We start from the raw sequence: 22,241 nt of genomic DNA, 5'->3' as shown, positions 1-22,241 counted from the left end.
TCAGCTGGGGTATCTGGGAGACCAGACAGAGTTTTTGGGAAAAAAAAAAAAATTCACACTTGGTGAACTAACTTAAATTTTGAATGAAGATCAAATCCAGAATTAAAAGCTAGCTTCAGTAACCAAACCATAAAACCATCGTTTGTCATTTTTAAAGCTCATCTGGTTCATCAATTTCCCTTTTTCTCTTGGGTGGAGGTGGAGGAAATCTGCCATCCTAGCACAGCCTGGCCTACATGTGGCTCCAACCACCCAGCTAATGGTCCTCCACAATGGCCTGAAAGCTCCTTAGTTCAAAGTCAACTGGAGATGGGTAAGAGATGTTACCCTTGCCAGTGATGCCCTCATCCTGTGAGAGAATAGAGGGGGAAATAAAACTAATAGATATTGTAATGATAAACACCAAGAATTTTTATCATTACTCCAAATGTGATGTTGACTTAATTCATTTCAATAAGTGGATGCTTAAACTCGATTGACTGCACTAAGGACATTCTTTGTTAAAGCTCCAACGTTTGTCTGTTTCATTCAAAGTTTCCCTTTTTTCTTTTAATTAACCAGGTTTCCGTCAGAGTTTGATAGCCAAGGGGTTGAGGGGGTGTTGGGGGATAACTTGTGATTTGGTAGAATTAGTGTAGAGTTAAATAGATCTGGTTTCATTCCAAAGGAGGCAGGTTCTGAATCCTCCAGTTCAAATGGATGGTGGAGGCAGAAAGTGATTTTACTCATTTGAAAAAAACAAAATTTTATGATGTGCTGTAACCTACAACGAGATCATCAGCACTGTGGGGGACCCTATGCCCTGAACTGCAGTAATTTCTTAAAGACCACCACCATCTGGGCAATTGTGGATAGTTAACTTGGGCTGACCAAAGTTACTGATGCTTCTGTTCCATGAATGAACTTTTTAAAACCTAAAAATCTAGCATGTGGGATTAGACCAGGTAATGCAGTTTGGACCAGTACATACGATGGGCTGAATGGACTCCTGGTTTGAGTATGACCCTGCATGGAGGGAGCAGGAAAGAAGACCACTTTGTGCCCTCCAGTAGCTATTTTCCCTGTAGTTTGTGAAATGCAGTTGCTACCTGACTCTAATAGCCACTGGAGGGTTGTACAGAGATATGGAGTCCTTTCACATTCCAGGGATCTGTATTCAAATAGAACAAAACCCTGGATGTTGGGGATCTGAAAGACACCAAAGCAGGAATTGCTGGAGATACTGAACAGTTCTGGCAACATCTGTGGAGAGAAAAATGTTTTGCATTGAGTTCAGTGGGCCACCTTCAGAATTGGGCTTACTCTTAACACAGTTGCTGCCAGATCTATATTTGTATCTGATTCTGATATGATTAGTGCTCTCCCATATTTAATTTGGATTGGTTTTACAGTGCCCTATTGGTCTGGGCCTACAATATAAAATTGTTCCCAAGTCACCAATGAAGTGCGGTGTAACCAGATTCTCCATATCTTTGAGCCAATGCTTTGGGGACTTGAACAGCAGGGATGTTAGCTCTTTGCTCGAGGTAAAGTTTTGAATTTGTTCAGCAGCTACTCATAAAATTGTCAAAGTTGTGGGGAAATTTGCTTAATTCCTCACTTCTACTGCACAGTAGAACCATTTTGCACTCCCAGTTCTGACGTCCAGCTCTTATTTTTGTGTGAGCTACCAAATCTTTAATATCTACATCCTAGTTTGAATTGAGCAAAACTGTGGGGAACCTGAAATGCCTGTGTGGAATACTCAGCAGATCAGGCAGCGTCTGTCAAATAAATCTTACTTTGCGTCAACTATTCGGCAGGATTGTGGAGTAATTTCCTGCACCTAATTTCTATCTTTAACAAGTAGGAGTAGGCTACTCAAGCCTGCTGTGGTATTCAATCAGATACTGTACTGGCTGGTCCTGCATCACAATAGTATATTCTGACTTTCTCCTCATACTCCTTGATGCCTTTTAAAAATCTAAAGAGATATCCATTTGTTTCTTTTTGAATCTATTCAGTGACTTGGCTTCCACAGCATTCTGCTGTCGAGAACTCCACAGATTCATTACCCTCCAGAGTGAAGAGTTTTTTTTTTTCCTGATCTCCGAGCCTAAATGGCTTACCCCCATATCCTGAGTTTGTCCCCTGATTCTAGAGTCCCCACCCAGGGGAAATATGCTCCCTGCATCTAGTCTGTCCAGCATTGTGAGCATTTTGTTTCAATCTGATCCTCCTCCTAACATTTCAGTACTACCCCTACACCTGTCCAAAACTAAATCCCCTTCAGCCTTCCATAAGTCAAGTGATTATAAACCCAGTTGAACCAATCTCTCCTAGGACAGTTGTATGGTAGATCTCTGAAAACAGTGTAGTGAATCTCTATGGCAAGGATATCCTTCCTTGGTTAGGGAAGCAATAATGGTGCACACCACTTAAGGTGTGGTCTCAAAGGCCCTGTATAATTGCAGTAAGACATTCCTATTTCTAAACTCCAATCTATATGCACACTCCTGCCTAACACCATCTGAAGTGTCTTTTGTTCTCCTCTTGCTCCTGTTTGCACCAACCCTGCCTGCCTCTGTACTTGTTCAAAACCTGTTACATCTGTAACTTCTGTAATCCCAGTCCCAATGATCATTTGTTGACCTGAAACGTTAACTCTGATTTCTGTCTTCACAGATGCTGCCTGACCTGCTCAGTGTTCATACCATTTTTGACTTTAGTGGTTTAGACATGTTAAAAGTCTGCACTTAAAAAGACATCTTTGAATAGTGAAAAGGTGTCCTCAATAATAGTATGTGAACTCATGGCTGTCAGTTTGTCTGGGCTATTTATGTTTCTGTGACTTCCCATTTTTTGTTTTGAAGTAAGTTTTTTTTTTAATAAGTATCCCATATACTTGTTAACTAGCTTTGATCAAGAGAAAGATGCGTTTGATTTTTTTTATCTTGAAAGTCTTTGGCTAAGTCTGTGCTGAATTTATGAAGTGGTTTGTGTTCTCTACAATTTTTTTTGTTTCTTTTCATAATTCTTTCTTTCACTCTTCAGTCTTTACTAGGCAAGGCTTACCTGTAAGTATTTTCTCTTTTATCTGTCTTGACTTTTCAAGTGGCAGTTTATTAGTGTTAGTCCTGACAAATTAAAAGATTTGGCTTTGGATCAATCTACAAGCTTTTGTCTTGGAATTGAACTGGAACTAACAAACCCAATTGGAGATGGAAAGCAACTTTTTGGCTAATTTTGTGTGTGAAGTTTACTTTGGATTGATGTACCCATCTAGATGTCTTTTTAAACGTTGTAATTATACCAGCCTCCACCACTTCCTCTGGCAGCTCATTCCATACACGCACCACCATCTCTGTGAAAATGTTGTCCCTTGGATCCCTTTTAAATCTTTCTCCACTCACCTTAAACCTATGCCCTCCTAGTTTTGGACTCCACCCCAGGGAAAATACCTGTCTATTTATCCTATCCATGCCCCTCATGACTTTATAAACCTCTATAATGTCAGCCTTCCATCTCCGATGCTCCAGGGAAAACAGCCCCAGCCTGTTCAGCCTCTCCCTATAGCTCAAACCCTCTATCCCTGGCAACATCCTTGTAAATCTTTTCTGAACCCTTTCAAATTTAATGACATTCTTCCGCTAGACCAGAGACCAGAATTGTACACCGTATTCCAAAAGTGGCTGAACCAATATCCTGTCTTCTACCTTCAAGCCACTTCTGTATGGACAAAGCTAGTTCTCCCTCCATGCAGTGTGATCTAACCTTGCTAAAATAGGTGGTAGAAGTATTGAAAAGAAGTTGAATGGAGCTCACTTAAGAATTTGACAACTCCTGTGTGCGTCATTTGATTTACTAATCAGCTCCAGGTTGTACTGTGCTTGAACATTTTTAAAAAATCTAAAACTGACCCATGGCCACCTCATTCTGATCTTGAGTGGCAGGGCATGGTGGTGAAGTGGACTGCTATTTCATGACTCGCTGCTTTGTACTAGTTAACATGTGTCGCCTTGTGTCCATCACACTGTTGTTGGATACTAATCACGACATTTATTTCTGGCCTCCTTCCAATTTTATTGCCTGGATTAAAGCATTTTTAAACAGGTTTGCAGACTAGCATTCTTCTACATCATAACTGGCCAATGTCTGAGGAGAATTTTGGTTTAGTGGTAATCTGCCTCTTCCCCAATATCCCCTCACACACACCATTTTATGTTCCAATCACCTGGTGTCCTCTTTAATGCCTCTCCTCCACATTTCCAGAAAGTGCATTCCGCAACTAAACTACTCGCTCAGCAAAATGTTTTTTTTTTCCCTCCAATCTTGTTTTCAAAGTTTGTCCCCTCGAGGTTTTCTCATGTAAGGTGACCAAGGACCAATGAACGTTTCTGTACTCTGTCCCATTTCCATGACTGCTTTCTGCTGTATTTCTTATGGTGACCAGTTTATTTCTGCCCCCATGCCCACCACCCAACAATGGCCTTTTTTTGTAGAAGAACTTTGATTGGAAAAATCGCCTCCATTTAAAAAAAAATCAGAACTTGCAATGACAGTAGTGAGAGGTGACCGATACAATTTTTTACAATGAGCGAATGTCTGTCTGGTTCATACTTTTCCAACTTTTTCACTTGGATTTCTTCTGAAATGGTTTGATCCTCCATTCAGGAGGGTAGACCAGAAGATGCATGTCCCCTTGATGGAGGGATCCATGACTAGGGGTAGAACGTTTAGAGGAGAGGTGAGGGAAAAACTTGCTCACCCAGAGGCTGGTGGGAAATCTTGATCTCTCTGTCTGTAAGGATCGGAGAGGCAGAAGCCCTCATCACATTGAAGCAATATTTAGATCAGCACTTTAGATGTCAAGGTACATCAGGCTATAGGCTAGGTGTTGGAAAATGGGATTAGAAAAAGGTAGGTTTTTTTATGACTGGTGCGGACTCAGTGGGCTGAAGGATCTTTGGCAGCTATTGATCTCTGACTATCTAAACCTGGGTGACCTTAAGGAGCCAAAGGGAGATGTCTTTTATAGCTCTCTTTCCTGCTTGGTTTTTTTTTTAAAGTCGTCACAAAAGACACTTTTTATCAATGCAAAACAAAGTTTGAATTTGACCTATTTTTCTAATCCATCTGTTCAGAGATGTTACTACACACATCTGGAACAGCTGGGACTTGACCTTGGACACCTCAGTCCAGGGGAACTGACACTATCACTGCACCACAAGTTTATGAATTGATGTGCACACTTTGCATAAAACAAAATTTTGTTTTGTTAACAGACCTTTGAGATGCAACAAATGTACTTCTTTCTCATTGGCTGATGCTTGCATCTGGTTCACTGTGTTCAGTCATCTTTCTCTCTCTCCATTTTCTCCCTTCTCAGACATACAGTTTTTCGTTATCTCAACATTTTATTCTTGTTAATCCTTCGAAGGTAACTGGCTAAATGCATGCTGGCTGTGCCCTTTGACCCTATAGAGATCCCATTAGTGGTTCTTGTGCAGGGGCTATTTAGAAATGAAATCTTTCACTGGTGGAAGATCTTTCATTTTTCCATCTAATGGATATAGGGGCACTTTGCTCTTTGAGAATTATGGGATGCCACCTTGATGCTACTGGTAAGACTGGTAGATGTGGGGGTTGCATGGGTTGGCTAGGGATGGCATAAGGAAAGGGTTTAGCGTGCAAACAAATACAGTTAAAATCGAACTTTCCTTGAAAACTACAGTGCCTTGCTGAACTCCTTGTCCAGATAAAGACTACATCCCTCATAATTTCGAAAAGTTTACGTCTACGGATGTGTAATTGAATGTATTAAGTCTTGAGTACAACTCTGTGCTACTGTGCGAAAATAAATAGTGACACAAGTGTATTCCATCACTATATCTTTTGTATTTATGTAGCAAAATGCTGCTCAATGATTTGATAAACAAAATTTGAGCCTGAGGCTCATGGAAGTATTGGGACCCATGGCCAGAAGCAAGGCCAAAGATTTTGAGGCATGTCTTAAGCTTCATCTCTTCCCTCCTCCCTAAGGAGAGAGCTCCAGAGTTTGGGGTCTAGGCATTTGAAAGTATGGCTACCAATGTTGGACTGAAGTAACATTGAGAATGGGCAAGAGGTCAAAGTTGGAGGGGTGAGACCTTGCAAGGATTTGAAAATGCGGGTGACTATTTTGATAACAAAACCATTGCGTAGGGGCAGTGTAGGTCAACAAACACAAGGGTGATGGGCAAACAGATTAAATCGATGGGTTGACTTTTATTCACACCTTTTTTTAATAGGTAAGGCATTCTTCCCTTTTTGGTTTGCAATGGAACATTCTTGTAAATTTGGTTCAAGTGTCTAAACTTGGCAAATGTTGTCTAAAAACGTTGACCATCTTTTTGGGGTGGGGTTGAGGGGAAAGGAGTCAAAATGTGTAACCTATAATGGAATGGCTCTTCCAATAATGGAGTGCATCTTTCCTTCAACTGTCTCCCAAAAGATAAGTATCCAGACTTGAATAAAGTTTTGGAACTAAAATGGATATTGGAAATTCTCTAATTTTTTTTTCTCTTGTATCTTACTCCAAGGTAGACTTTAAATATTCCTGGAGAGTACCATTATACATAGCCAGTCAATCCAAGTGTTGAAGTTGGCTGTACTGCATTTTTGAATTTGTCTTGTAATCCCCTGTGTCATTTAATTTTTCTATTTATAAAATGCAGTTTAAAGAATTTCTCAGAACTTGCCTTGTCTTTTTTGCATGACCCTTTGTCTTCCTGGATATGTAAATAGGCATTCTGTTGTCTCCAGTTGTGGTGGGTTTAGCAAGAAATTCTCTGGATTAATTTTTAATCCATCCTAAATTAATCTTCCCAAGCAAGGAGAGGCGTGTTGTGGCAAATGTAAGTAGAGGTTCTGGCCATTCTCTCCAATGGCATTGTAGCTGTGCGGTCTGTGGACCTTGTAATCAAAGCATTCTTATGATGATTTGTACATAATGTTTATTGCAAGAATTTCACATGTTGAGGAGGGAGTCAGGACATTTTGTTTAGTGAAGCGCACACTCTCGCTACTTTTTTTGTAGCATAATATGCAACAAATACGCTTCATTGATCAGCTATTTTAGTTGCTTGCATGCATGTGGCTTCATGGGTTTGCCTTTTTGTTGGTTTGATTAGAATTACTTTTATTTGCATGTATTCTCAACTATCTCTCCACTCAACAGATAGTGAATGAGGTCCCAAGATCTTCGGAGGTTGTCTGACCGTCTTTCTCATATCAAGAATGAAACCTTCCTTTCAATTTTAAAGAACTTATGAAGCTACATTCATCCCCACTGCCCCTAAACCTCCCCATTATTGAAAAAGCACTGGATTCCTTTGCTTAAATCTCCACTGGTTGTAAGTTTCTTCAAGCGATTCATCGGAGAGATGAGAGAATATGAATTGTAGACTTCGCCAGAAAGGATCATGACTATTTTCACTGACTGTGTAATATGAATGTCTTGCTACTGTAATAATGTGCAAGTGCTTTTAGTGAACAAAACTTGTTCTTCTGTTTGTAAATACCTAGTAAATCTCGTTGGAGGGATACATTGAACTGTGTATGCATATATGAAGTAAATAGTTGCCCAATGAGGGTTGGAATCTAGATTTCCATGCTTTGGTGTTCATGAGTCCATGCAGTCTTTTAAATGTATGAATATTTCTGGTCCTGAAATTGACACTACGATAACCAGGCTGATTTGTGACCAGTTGAAATTTAAAATGCTGGAATTCATGTTCACAAGATTGGCACACTGCTACCTAAATTAAGTGGCCAGATATTGTATCCGGAGACAGAATAAGGCTGGGGTTGCCATTTGACCAAAATTTTGTTTTCAATTATTTGTTTTCCCCTTTTGTCATTTCACAGAAATGACTTGGAAATACCAGATGTTGTTTTTGACTTACAATGGCTCCCAGGCTTGTAATTAGACCCTGGAGTCACAAGCACCGTATAACAAACGCAGACCTGTCAAACTACAAGTAATTGTCTTCTGAGTACCTATTTGCACATCACTGTGAAATGCCATTTTTTTTTTGTAAAATGTTAATAACTTGATGGCTTTCCAGTTCAGCTTAAATTGGAGAAGATGCATGCTCAGCACTTGAATAGGGAAGGTGTTCATTCCTAAAATGTTGGAGGAAATCATTGAAATGTCCATGTTAATGGTCATGCTTCTTAATCCCATAATACGATATGGACTCAATCACCTGCATGAATTGATGGTGATGTCTCTGGAATCCAGCTTTGGATGTGAGAATCCTACCCTTTTTTCTTGATGTACATTCTTGGGCCACCAGTGAATGCTGGCCTTTGTAGTCTCTGCTAAGAGAACAATGTCTCCTTCCTGCTCTGACTTTGATGTAAACATTCAGAATACAGCTAATGACTTCAACTGAAATTTTGTTACCAAATGCATTGAATTACCAGAACATTGAAATGTTCTACCTGATGTATGCTGTTTATTGATCAGCTGTGCTGCTGGTTCTGGAGCAGCCAAGGATTCCAATATTACCAAAGGGTCTAGTTTTGTTTGTTGAGCTCCAAGACTTTAAGTTACATGTCTGTTACATGAGCTGATGCGTGGGATGGTAAAACCGCAGTGCCTAGTGTGTTTGTCTTGCACAGCATAAATCTTGCGTTTAGCCATTTTGATGAGGAAGCTTGAAGCTGTACTTGACGTGCAGTCTACCAGCATGATATCGACACTCTATCCCTATTTTTGAGATGAATGCGTTATTGCACAAGTTTTATTTATCTGATTTTGGTTCAGAGGGATTGGTTTTAAGTGGGTATTTTAAATCAGATAGAATGGGGGTTTCTTCTGCATACTGCTGGCTGCAGCTTTAGTGAGTACTGGATTCCATAGCATTCACCAAAGCATTTCTGTTGTAATGTTCTCATTCCAATTGAATGGCATCATTATATTCTGACTTTAAAGTGGATCAGTAAACCCTGTGTGGATAGGCTTGTGGCCAAACTGAGCAAGTTGTTTGGGTTGTATTTTTGTAGTTTATTGTTGAATGAATGTTAGATTTTTTTTTTTGTATTTTTTAATAGTACTGATTCTGTTCTAACATAAATTTTTATTTAAGATGATGGTTCAGAGTTTGGAAAAAACTTTTCCATCTCATTGTTTGGCATGTTGCATCTTCTGTGTGTGTATGTATGTAGGTGTACATTGCTTTTTTTTTCCTGAGGAAAATAGCTAGGTCATGCCAGCAGAAGTATACAGGGTACATCTTTCTGATTATGTGTATTTTGCATTTGCTGGACCAATAATAAAAACTTTAACTTAAAATAAAACTTGTGACTTGCTTTTCTTTTCTATACTGCATACAGAAATTCTTTTGGACTTATCACCTGTGTTGTTCTTAAATCAAAACAGATGTGGGTCCTCCTATCCTCTCTGCCATTTTTAATAAGATTATGTCTGATTCTCAATTTCTGCTTTGATTACAAAGACCTATCAATGTTGGCCTTCATATTTGCAATGATGGGAGTTCATAGCTAAATGGGGCGTTTAAAGAATTCCAAAGATTTCATGCTTTGGTCACTGTTCAATGTTTCCTTTTCTACCTGAAATGGCCTTCAGCCAAAGGAAATTAACCTCCTTTCTCAAATGTTTCAGATATTTTATCAACTTATGACACCCCTTCAGCCAAGTTAGACCCTCAACCCAGACCTCCTGGCCTAGAGCTAGGGACACTACCATTACATCTCCAGAACCCTGCCAATGTGCCCAATATTTTTTTTTCCAATCAAGCTCTTCAGATGTTACAAAATTCTGGAGCAGGTACGACCTGACCCCAGGTCAGGTAATGACACTACTATTGCACCAGAAGACAACTACTCAATGTTTCGTTTTTTTTTCTTTCCCTATTTCCTATATCGAGAGGCACTCTAACAACTGGACTTTTCTTGCCCATCACCATATCAGCCATAGTATTTTTTTCATCTATTAACCCCCGCTAGTTAGTCACTAATGTTTTCTCCATTTGAGTTTTACATGCATTGTGGGTGCACAGACTGCAGTGGTTCAGGAAGGCAGGTCTTTGCCACCTTCTCAAGGGGCACTAGGGACAGGCAATAAATGCTTGCCATGACCCATGAACACTTTTTAAAATTTAATCATTCTTTATCAATCTTTTCATGCTATTTTATTATCTCTTTGGATGTAATTTTTTTTAAAGGTTAACGTGTGTCTTCTTTGTCTTTTGGATGCAATCCTATACCCTTTGTAACATTGTTAAAGTTGACTGTATTTCCTTTTTGTAAAGCCATGCTGACTTTTAACAACATAATTGTTATGGTCATACATGAAGCCAGTTCTCAAATGTTTCATTCTCCGGTATTTTCCTAATCAACCTGATCAGAGACATCCTGACACTACTCTGGGGTAGGTGGATACAGGCCTCTGAGTTCAGATCAAAATACTGTCCCTGTTCTACAAGAGCCCCTCAAGTGTTTCGCTGGACATGGTCCAACTGTATTCAGCTACTTCATTGGTGATATCCCTCCCTGCCCTCAATCATAAGTCACCATTCAGATACAACAAGGTCTCCAATGACATTCAGTCTTGGGCTGACAAGTGTTATTTGTACCACAAAAATGCCAGGAAAGACCATTTCCAATTAGGGGCCATCTAGCTTTTCAATGACCTGACCATCTCTTCTCTTTCTCTTTCTCTCCCTCCCCACCCCACTTCCAAAACAACATCCAGCAAGGGGGATTATCATTTCCCAGAAACGTGAACGGGCAGACGTTTAAGGGAGGTATGCGTGGAAAGTTCTTTTACGCAGAGGGTGGTAGGCGCCTGCGACATGTTGCCAGCAGAGGTGGGCTTGATAGTGTCATTTAAGATGTGCCTAGACCAATACATTCATAGGGTGCAGAGGGATACAGATCCTTAGAAAATAGGAGACCGGCTTAGATAGCGGATCTGGATCGGTGCAGGCTTAGAGGGCCGCAGGTCCTGTTCCTGTGCTGTACTGTTCTTTGTTTTTTGGGACTAGCCATGTAAATATGCGACTGCAAGAGCAGGTCTGAAGCTAGGAATACTGCAGTAGGTAACTCGCCTGGCCACAAGCCTGTTCAGCAACACTGAAACAAGAAGGTGAATTCTGATTGGTTGTTTGGCAAGTGTTCTTTTTGGGGGGTGGGCAGGAAAGAAACATTTATCTGGAGAATGCATCCGACTAACTGCTAACTCACCAGCTTTCTTTAAATTTTTAACGAGGCAGTTAACTTTGGCTCATGTTTCAGGCAATATTTTGACCAGACAATAGATGTCCCTTGTTAAAACAGGTTCTGTACATGTCATTTTCCTTGTTGGGAAAGAACAACCCTGCACATCAATATTTGTAGCTTCTAGTACCCGTAAGTGTACCACTTTGCAAGTTTGAATGGCAATCCTAAATTGGTAGTGTAATTCACACACACACACTGGCTTATATGTGGCAAATACTGGCCTGTTGTGGAATCCTATTAATTGTTGGACACTGAGTTTTGTAAATGCAGGCTGATTGGGCAGAGTCAGTACCTCGTTGCAAATAACTGCAAAGATATGCTGTGTGATATGATTGGTCAGGTGTTGGGACATATGACTGACCATACTGAGCTCTACATTTATATCCACTAAATTGGACTGAAATCCCAATTTTTGAATATCCAATGGGCTCGCAGTGAGACCACGTGCCTGTTCTTGAAGCTACTCCTATAAACACACACGGTCCACTTTGCAGGGAATGAACATGTCCATGCACAATGCCTGTCTCAACTCGGCAAAATAAGTGACAGCCATTTGCTTGATCAGTCTTTAGGGCAATGCTTCGGTCAGTTAGCATTACCTGCCTGGTTTAAAATCCATGTAAAGCTTGATAGTTAATTGCCAGTCATCATTATCTGGTGCAAATTCCATGGCAACACCTCCACCATAGAGTCATAGAGCTGTACTGCACGGAAACAGGCCCTTTGTCCAATTCGTCCAACCAGAAAATCTAAATTAATCTAGTTCTATTTGGCCCATATTCCTCAACCCTTTGTATTCATGTATCCATCTGGATGTCGTTTGAATGTTGTAATTGAACCAGCCTCCACCACTCCCTCTGGCAGCTCATTTCGTTCAATATATATGTACCACCCTCTATGTGAAACAATTGCCCCTTAGGTCCCTGTTAAATATTTTCCCTCACACCTATGCCCTCTCATTCTGGACTCCCCCACCCTGGGGAAAAGACCTTGTCTATTTACCCTATCCATGCTCCTCATGATTTCATAACTCTCCACAGGTCACCCCTCAGCCTCTGACACTCCAGGGAAAATAGCCCCAGTCTATTCAGTTTCTTCCTATGACTCAGACCTTCCAACCTTGGCAACATTTTTTGTAGATCTTTTCTGAACCCTTTCAGGTTTAATAACATTTTTCCTATAGTAGGGAAATCAGAATTGTATGCAGCATTCCAATAGTGGCCTAACCAATGTCCTGTAAAGCTGCAACATGAACTCCCAACTCCTAGAATCAATGCTCTGACCAATAAAGAAAAGCATACCAAAAGCCTTTGTCACTATCCTATCAACCTGTGACTCCATGTTCAAGGAATTATGAACTTGCACTCCAAGGTCTCTTTGTTCAGTAATACTCCCAGGACCTTCCCATTAAATATATAAGTCCTCCTCTGATTTGCTTTTCCAAATGCAGCATCTCACATTTATCTAAATTAAACTCCATCTGTCACTCCTTGGCCCATCTGATCAAGATTCAGTTATACTCTGAGGTAACCTTCACTGTCCACTATACCACCAACTTTGGTGTCATCTGCAAACTTACAACTATACCTCTTATGTTCACATCCAAATTATTTATATAACTGATGAAAAGCAGTGGACCAAGCACCCATCCTTATTCCTGATGAAGGGCTTTTGCCCAAAAAGTCAATTCTCCTACTCCTGTGATTCTGCCTGACCTGCTGTGCTTATCCAGCACCAGATCTTGACTCTGATCAACCCTTATGACACAGGCATCCACTGGTCACAGGCCTCCAATCTGAAAAGCAGCCTTCCACCACCACCCTCTGTCTTCGAGCCAGTTCTGTATCCAAATAGCTATTTCTCCCCCTCTCCCTCTAACCTTGCTAACCAGCCTACAATAAGGAACCTTGTTAACGCCTTACTGAAGTCCATATAGATCACATCCACCACTCTGCCCTCAATCATCTTTGTTACTTCTTCAAAAAACTCAAATCAAGTTTGTTGCACACAATTTCCCACGCACAAAATCATGTTGACTATCCATAAGCAGTCTTTGCCTTTGCAAATGCACATAAGTCTCCTTCACCCTATTTTCCAAAGCTATCTTGTGTGCCCTTTTTGCCTCCTGATTTCCCTCTTAAATATACTCCTATTGCCTTTATAGACTTCGAGGGATTCACTTGATCTGTGCTGTCCTCCTTGTTTTTCTTGACCAAATCCTCAATTTCTCTAGTCATCCAGCATTCCCTAAACCTACCAGTCTTGCCCTTCACCCTAACAGGAATACACTATCTCTGGACTCTCGTGATCTCATTTTAGAAGACTTCTCATTTTCCAGCTGCCCCTTAACCTGCAAACATATGCACCCTATTCACTTTTGAAAGTTCTTGCCTAATACCGTCAGAATTGGCCTTCCTCCAACTTAGAACTTTTAACCTTTAGAGAGGGTGGTGGTGGGGGGTTATTTTTCAGACTGGAGACCTGTGGCCAGTGGAGTGCCACAAGGATCGGTGCTGGGTCCACTACTTTTCATCATTCATATAAATGATTTGGTTGTGAGCATAAGATGTATAGTTAGTAAATTTGCAGATGACACCAAAATTGGAGATGTAGTGGACAGTGAAGAGGGTTATCTCAGATTAAAACAGGATCTTGATCAGATGGGCCAATGGGCTGGAAAGTGGCAGATGGAGTTTATTTTAGATAAATGCGAGGTGCTGCATTTTGGGAAAGTAAATCTTAGCAGGACTTATACACTTAATGGTAAGGTCCTCGTGAGTGTTGCTGAATAAAGAGACCTTGGAGTGCAGGTTCATAGCTCCTTGAAAGTGGAGTTGCAGGTAGATAGGATAGTGAAGGTGGCGTTTGGTATGCTTTCCTTTATTGGTCAGAGTATTGAGTACAGGAGTTGGGAGGTCATGTTGTGGCTGTACAGAACATTGGTTAGGCCACTGTTGGAATATTGCGTGCAATTCTGGTCTCCTTCCTATCGGAAAGATGTTGTGAAACTTGAAAGGGTTCAGAAAAGATTTACAAGGATGTTGCCAGAGTTGGAGAGTTTGAGCTAGAGGGAGAGGCTGAACAGGCTGGGGCTGTTTTCCCTGGAGGGTTGGAGGCTGAGGGGTGACCTTGTAGAGGTTTACAAAATCATGAGGGGCATAAATAGGATAAGTAGACAAAGTCTTTTCCCTGGAGTGGAGCAGTCCAGAACTAGAGGGCATAGGTTTAGGGAGAGAGGGTAAAGATATAAAAGACACCTACAGGGCAACATTTTCACGCAGAGGGTGGTGCGTGTATGAAATGAGCTGCCAGAGGAAGTGGTGGAGGCTGGTACAATTGCAACATTTAAAAGGCATCTGGATGCGTATATGAATAGGAAGGGTTTGGAGGGATATGGGCCGGGTGCTGGCAGGTGAGACTAGATTGGGTTGGGATATATGGTCGGCATGGACGGGTTGGACTGAAGGGTCTGTTTCCATGCTGTACATCTCTATGACTCTATCTATCCGGTCTATCCTTTTCCATCACTATTTTAAAACTAATAGAATAATGGTCGCTAGCCCCAAAGTGCTTCCCCACTGCCCTGCCCTCAGTCACCTGCCCTGCATTATTTCCCAAGAGTAGGTCATATTTTGCTCCTTCTCTGGTAGGGGCATCGACATACTGAATCAGAAATTTTTCTTATACATGCTTAACAAATTTGTCTCCATTCAAGCCCCTAACACAATGGCAATCCCAGTCTATGTTTGGAATGTTAAAATCCCCTATCATAACCACCCTGTTATAATTACAGATAACTGAGATCTCCTTACAAATTTATTTCTCAATTTCCTGCTGACTATTGGTCTATAGTACAATCTCAATAACGTGATCAGCCCTTTTCTATTTCTAAGTTCCACCCTAATAACATCCCTGGACATATTCCCAGGAATATCCTCCCTAAGTACATCTGTAATGTTGTCACAAATGCGACTCCTCCTCCTCCTCTCTTGCTCCCCTTTGTTCCTTCCAATGGCACCTATAGACTGGAATATTAAGCTGCCACATCTGCCCATCCCTGAGCCATGTTTCTGTAATTGCTATGATATCCCAGTCCCATGTTCCTATCCATACCCTGAGTTCATCTGCCTTCCCTGTTAGCCCTCTTGCATCGAAATAAATGCAGTTTAATTTATCAGTCTTTTTTTTGTTCCTGCCTGCCTTGTCGGTTTGACTTACTGCTTTTCCCGATTCTACCAATCTCAGTCTGATCTCTTTCCTCACTGCCTCCTTAGGTCCCACCATCCCTGCCACACCCCTGCCCCTCCCCCAATGCCAATGAATCAGCATTCTCTTCCCATACAGTCTAAATGTTGTTCTCCTTTTATTTTGCTATTTGTCAATTGTCCTGATGAGTGCAAGGCAAAAAATGTCAACAAAATGGACCTTTTATTTTCCAGCAATGTTCTGTACAAGTAAACAAGATTTACAACTTAATTAAAGTGCAAGTGACTATGAGTTTTATCAAATAGTGAAAGTGCCAAAACATTATTGCAATGTTTTTGAGGCTCTATCATCACTGAGGTGATAATGAGTGGCTCTTGATACTCAATTACGCACTGTCTTAGTTTTACTCAAAGGAGGGGGTGTTGAAGACAATTGTCCATTTCTGTGGCCACAGAGGGCTGTTCTGTTAGTAAATAATATCTCTGCAGACTGCTATATCAAGGCTTCAAAGTTATGTTGAACTTTGCGTGATAATGCTTTCCTAATGAACTGAATCATTGTATCATTTTGATTTCAATCAATGCGTGAGCCTATTATTCATGTGTGTTGATATATGGGTCTTTATAAAGGATTTATTTTCCCCAAATTCATTAAAGTTTTGACGGTAAGTAATGTATTGCTCATTTCATGATACAGATAGTTGGAGTTTTAACGTTTGGGGTTAGCTTGGAGGAACAAATATCCAGTTCTTTGTATAAATAACACTTTAGGTTTGAAGCACTAGGAAGTTGATACACTTCACTAAGAACGTAAGGACTAGGAGGAGAAGTAGACCATTCAGCCCCTCGAGCCACTCCACCATTCAACACAATCATGGCTGATCTCATTTCAGCCTTGTCTCCACTTTCTCTACAACCCTTCACTAATCGAAAATCTGACTTTCTCCTATTTTAGATTTACTCAGCCATTAGCTGTAGACATTTCTGTTCAGACACAGATCTGGAGTAGGAGAGACTTGAACCTGGACTGCCTAGTCTTGAGATAGGGGCACTACCATTGCGCCACTAATTCACGAACTGTATGCTTTGAGTTTCCTTCCCCTCTGGAGGACCAAATTGTTACTGGCTTAGAACAGAGCAATCTCTCAATGTCAAACAGTGCGAGTGATGGTTGTGGGTGTCATAGCAGAGCTGAAATATGTTCATAAAGTTTGTGGGCTGTTCAGGATATGGCTGTCTGTTTAGAATACATCTCAAAATGAGGTTCCGCTCAAGTATCAGAAAATTTTGACAATTAAAGTATCAAACTTTTATTAGGACATTGGAAACCATCTGATTTTGACATTCAAACACTTATGTTGCAAAAGGGTTTGGGTAAATAGTTAATGAGGTGAGATGCAGTGAGAGATCTTGTTCAACTGTGCAGCGGAAATCCCTCCAAAAAACGCAAGACCAACTGGACATAGCACAACGCCATCAGGTTCAGCCCAGGCCTGTAGAATGTTTCCAGAATTGCAGAAATAGGCCATTGGGCTTGGCTGGCTCTCTGCAAGAGCAATTTAGCTCAAGGCGTAACCCTACCCCATCCTTGCAATCTAGCAAATGCTTTTCCTTCTGACGATTATTCAGTACCCTTTTGTAAGTCCCAATTAATTCTGCCTCCATAAGGCCTCCAGGGATTGTGTTCCAGATCCCTATGTTCTTCCCCGTGTCAACTTTTGCCAAACATGTTAAGTCAGTGTTTTCTGGTTCTCGTGTCAACCCAGTGGAAACAGTTTCTCTGTCATGAAAATACAAACCGTAAAGTGAATGATTGAAATGAGATTTTATGTACAGGCAGTTCTTCCATTATGTGATAGTTGTGTTCTTGTGCAACCCTACATGATAGCGAAATCATGCTTTGGAAACAGTACTTAAAATATTGGGGATGTAATCGCGTTACAGCCAACACACGTTTAAAAGTTTGCTCTTTAGAAACGGTGTCCCCAATTTGTCAATAGCATTACGACAAATTTGCGTTAACAAAACCCATGTTACAGCAGTGACCTGTAGTTAACTCTCCTTTTTCTTGTTCAGACTGTCATAATTTGCACAAAGTCTCTAACAACTGTTGTTTCTTACTGTGAAGAATCTACTGTAAGTTCTTTAGAACCTGATGACCATATGGCTTTTGAGAAAAAGAATGGAATTGGCAATCTTAAGTGAGATTAGTGCAAGTTTTTTTAGCGTTTTGCTGTTAAATCTGCCATTGCAATGTTTATTGGAAGTTAAAAGTTAGTTTTCAACATTGCAAAGAGAGATAAAACACATCAAGAGTACTGTATTGGCCGCCAGGAACACTCAGATACACTCAGATACACTAAGCTCATGAGCTTTTTTAAATGAGAAGTCTTTCTTTACCACTTTCTCTGGAAATGTTTGTACTGCTGCTCTCACTGTCATCATTGGGTTTTGTTGTTGGCAAGGAAGTGTTTACTTTATATTTTCTGAACAAACCTGTTCAGAGATGTATTACTCACCTCCGGCACAGATGGGACTCGAGCCCAGGCCTCTTGCCTCAGGAGTTAGGGACACTACCACCGCACCACAAGATCCTGAAGTATTTTCTAATTTTGTAAAAAATGAGAGAAGTGTTTTTTTAAAATTAATCTATTTTTCTAATCAACCTGTTCAAAGATGTTATTACAAACCTCTGGAGCAGATGGGACTTGAACCCTGGCCTCCTGGTACAGAGATAGGGAGACTACTACTATACCACAAGAGGGTCCACGACTGGGCAGTGTTTTGTTTTGGTGTTAGTCATTTCCATCTGGCTTTGTTCCCTGGAGAAAATACCTCCAGATATTTACTGAATCAACCTGTTCAAAAATGTTGTTATGCCTCTCTGAAGCAGGTGGGACTTGAATCTGGACCTCCTGGCCAAGAGGTAGGGATACTACCACAAGTGCGCATCCTGGCTGGGAAGTGTTAGGTCAATGAGATGATGGAGGTCAAATGCTAGTTGTTGTGGGTATGCCTAGTTGAGAGGTTATGTCCTCAGCCAGGAGATTATAATGGGGGTAAGGGGTGGAGGCTTTCTGGCTGCTGATGCAGTGATGTTCAAAGTTGGTTAAACATGAAACAAGGGTTAGAGTCCAACCAGATTACAGAGTAGCGTTCATTCCAAATGATGGTGGTGTAGTGACAGTGTCACTGAATAAGAAATCTGAAGGGCCAGGCTAATGCTATGGGGATCAGAAGTTCCAATCCCCCACAGCTGCTGCTGAGATTTAAACTCAATGAATAAATATCAGTCCTCTCTGCTCTAGCAGAGTGTAATAATATCTCTGAATAAATACTGAGATAAGGTTCCCATGTAACCGCCGTCAATTGTCATAAAAACCCAGCTGGTTCACTAATACTCTTTGGGGAGGGAGATCTGCTGTCATCCTTACCTGGTCTGGCCTACATGTGACTCCAGACCAACAGCAATGTGGGTCGCTCTTAACTGCCCCTTTGAGGTGGTCTAGCAAGCCCCTCAGTTCAAGGGCAATTAGGGATGGCCAGCAACACCCACATCTAATGAATAAATTCAGAGAAACAATTTCCTTAGAAGCAAAATGCAACTAGGATGTTACTTTCTGATCATATTTGGAAGGTGTTGTGATGCCACAGGGTCCCAGATATGGAGCAAGGCAGAATGAGGTGGTACTGAGAAACGGGATGAGCAGGATTCCTGGTGTAGTAGAATGGGAAAGATTAGGCAGTTTTTTAAAAGCCCATTCACAGAATGTGGGCATCGTTGGCTAGGCCACCATTTATTGCCGGTCCCTAAGTGCTCAGAGGGCAGTGAAATCAACTGTATTGTTTTGGTGTTAGTCACTGGACTGGAGTCACATGCAGGCCAGACCGGGTAAGGATGGCAGTTTCCTTCCTGAAAGAATAGGAGTGAACCAGATGGGGTTTTTCTAACGATCAGCAATGGTGTCACGGTCATTGTTAGATCTTCATTCCAGATTTTATTGTTATTGAATTCAAATTCCAGCATCTACAGTGGCAGGATTCAAACGCAGGTCCCCAACATCGCCTGGGTCTCTGGATTAATAATCCAGTGACAATACCACTAGAACATTGCCTCCCCTCAGTGAAGTGTGGAAGACAATTGCAGATAAAGTAGGAGATAGAAGTCAGTGAAGTAGAGGAGAAGGCCATAGAAGAAGTGTCACACACGGAGGAGAGAGAATGAAGAATTGTTAAAAATATTGTATGTTGGGAATGGACACAGCCAGGGTGCTGGGGAATACAATGTGGAGCTGGAACCTTTGTTCCATTTCATTCCCTGTTTTTACTGATGATCCCTCCAATAACATGATTTGGAGATGCCGGTGTTGGGCTGGGGTGTACAAAGTTAAAAATCACCCAACACCAGGTTATAGTCCAACAGGTTTAATTGGATGCACTGGCTTTCGGAGCGACGCTCCTTCATCAGGTGGTAGTGGAGTATGCAAATGTAAGACACAGAATTTATAGCAAATGTGCTATATATTCTGTGTCTTACAATTGTATACTCCACAACCACCTGATGAAGGAGCAGTGTTCCGAAAGCTAGTGCATCCAATTAAACCTGTTGGACTATAATCCAATAACATTGTGCTTCTTACACCTGATAATCTCAGGCAATGAAAGAATAGTTTGATCTGATTTCTGGAAGAGTGGTCCTGATGATCAGATAGTCTTTTCCCACTCTGGACCTTGTGTTAATCCCTAGCTCAGTATTGATGGCTATTGGCAAACAGAGTACCTGTTTTCTCATGACCTCTGACTTTAATGGTATGCTGGTCCCCAGAAAGATAATGCACTTTCCACTATTATTATACATTTTCAAATCCAGTTGAACCTTTTTGGAGGTGGCTGAAAGGCAGGCATTGCAAAGAAGGCTGGAAGCATCTTGCCAGGCAAAGAGTGAGGCACTGCGAAGCCATTTATCTCTGTCCTGTCTCTTTGCAGGACTAAACAATGCGTTTTGAAAGAGACTTCCTGCGTATATTATCTCAGCTGGAGAATGACATGTGACACTGGAAGCTTTATTGTTTTAAAATAAATGTTGGACTTGCGAACGAAGCTCTGACCATTCCATGAATTTTGCAATCATTGGAACCAGTTGAAATCACACCCCTTCATTGCATTTAAAAGGCTGGTGCTGCAAATCCATTCTAGTGCCTGCTAATGCTTATTATTCAGTGTCAGGGAACAGACCCATTTCTCAATTTTATTGTTAAATCAACCTTTTTAAGGTCACGACTGGGTCTGCAAAATACCCAGACGTTTTGTGATATCCTATTAGTGAGCTCCTGCACTGTGGGTCCAGGCACTGACTCTCCATTGTTATTCCGTGCACAGCAGCCTCTTACTGCAGCTTTGATTTTTCAGACTGAGTCAGTAACGTAATGAAACTGAACATGGTTTATGTAAACAATCCACATAGAGGAACGTTTGCGTGTAACAGGAAATTACAAAGCTTCGGCTTGTTCCAGTCATGTTTTACGTCAGCCAGCGCTACAATATTTTAGGGGCTTTTTTTTGGCCATAATGATGCTTCACAGACTCACAGAACAGTTAGAACGCAGAAGGAGGCTGTTCAGCCCATCCTATCTGCATTGGCTCTTCAAACAAATATCATTATCTAATGCGTATTCCCTGTCTATTCTCCATATCCTTGTAAGGGCGGAAATGTGGACAAGGCGGGTTCAATTGAGGCATTCAAGAAGGGTATTAGATGGTTATTTGGATAGAAACATCCTTGTCCACTATTTCTATTCAAATAACCATCCAATGTCCCTCTCGAATGTCTCAGTTGAACCTGCCTCGCCCACATTTCCAGGCAGTGCATTCTGGACCCCAACTATTTACTGCATGAAAACGTTTTTCCTCCCATCACTCTCACTCCATTTGCGCATCACTTTAAATCCATGCCCCTCTGGTTCCTTTTACAAACAGGAACAGTTTCTCCCTATCTGTTGTATCCAGCCTGTTGATGATTTTAAAAACCTCTTGTCAAATATCCCCTCAGTCTCCTGCTCTCCACGGAGTCGAGAGTGTGGCGCTGGAAAAGTGCAGCTGGTCAGGCAGCAACCGAGGAGCAGGAGAGTCGACAGTTCGAGCTTAATCCCTTCATCTCGCATCTGCAATCCTTCTTTCTCTCTTGTCTCCAAGGAGAGAAGTTTCAACATCTTTAATCTATCTTCATATCCACCATTCCTCACCTCTAGACCCAATCTTGTAAATTGGTTCTGCCCTCTGCCAAATATATTCGCATCTTTCCTATAATGTACTCAATCCTCCAGCTGAGGTCTAACAAATGTCTTGTACAAGTTCAAAGCACCCCTTTGCTGTTGTACTCTATGTCTCTATTAATAAATCTAAGGATACTCTATGCTTTATTTACTGCTCTCTCCATCTCCCTTACCACCTTCAATGTTCTGTGCACATATACACCCTGATCCCTCTGCTCCTATACCCTTTTGGAATTGTACCCCCTATTTCATATTGTCTTTCAATATTTTCCTACCAAAGTGCACCACCTGACACTTACCCATATTAATCCTCATTTGCCACCTCTCCACTCTCTCCACCAACTTGTCATTGTCCTTTTGGAGTTCCACACTTTCCTTCTCATAGATTACAATTCTTCCAAATTTTGTGTCATCTGAAAACTTTGAAATTGTCCCCTGCATACCAAGATCCAGATCATTAATATATATCACGAAAAGCAGGGGTTGCGATACCAAC

General features: G+C 41.2%; 1 protein-coding gene across 6 annotated transcripts in view; it reads left to right on the top strand.

The window, feature by feature from the left end:
* pfkfb3 (6-phosphofructo-2-kinase/fructose-2,6-biphosphatase 3) overlaps positions 1 to 9,319 on the top strand; it is a 101,718-nt gene extending 92,399 nt beyond the window's left edge. For 3 of the 6 annotated variants that reach the window (XM_043714139.1, XM_043714133.1, XM_043714138.1), the window contains 3 exons: positions 3,034 to 3,056; positions 5,369 to 5,419; positions 7,199 to 9,319. In XM_043714139.1, coding sequence (XP_043570074.1) covers positions 3,034 to 3,056; positions 5,369 to 5,419; positions 7,199 to 7,202 — 78 coding nt within the window. In that variant the 3' untranslated portion in view covers positions 7,203 to 9,319. The remainder of the gene's footprint in view (positions 1 to 3,033; positions 3,057 to 5,368; positions 5,420 to 7,198) is intronic. The other 3 variants (XM_043714137.1, XM_043714134.1, XM_043714135.1) reach the window with 2 other exon arrangements.
* The last annotated feature ends 12,922 nt before the right edge of the window (positions 9,320 to 22,241 follow it).

The sequence above is a fragment of the Chiloscyllium plagiosum genome, chromosome 23 (assembly GCF_004010195.1).
Source record: "Chiloscyllium plagiosum isolate BGI_BamShark_2017 chromosome 23, ASM401019v2, whole genome shotgun sequence".
Taxonomy (NCBI): domain Eukaryota; kingdom Metazoa; phylum Chordata; class Chondrichthyes; order Orectolobiformes; family Hemiscylliidae; genus Chiloscyllium; species Chiloscyllium plagiosum.
The sequence above is the reverse complement of the archived record's forward strand: the minus strand, read 5'-3'. Positions and strand labels throughout refer to the sequence as shown.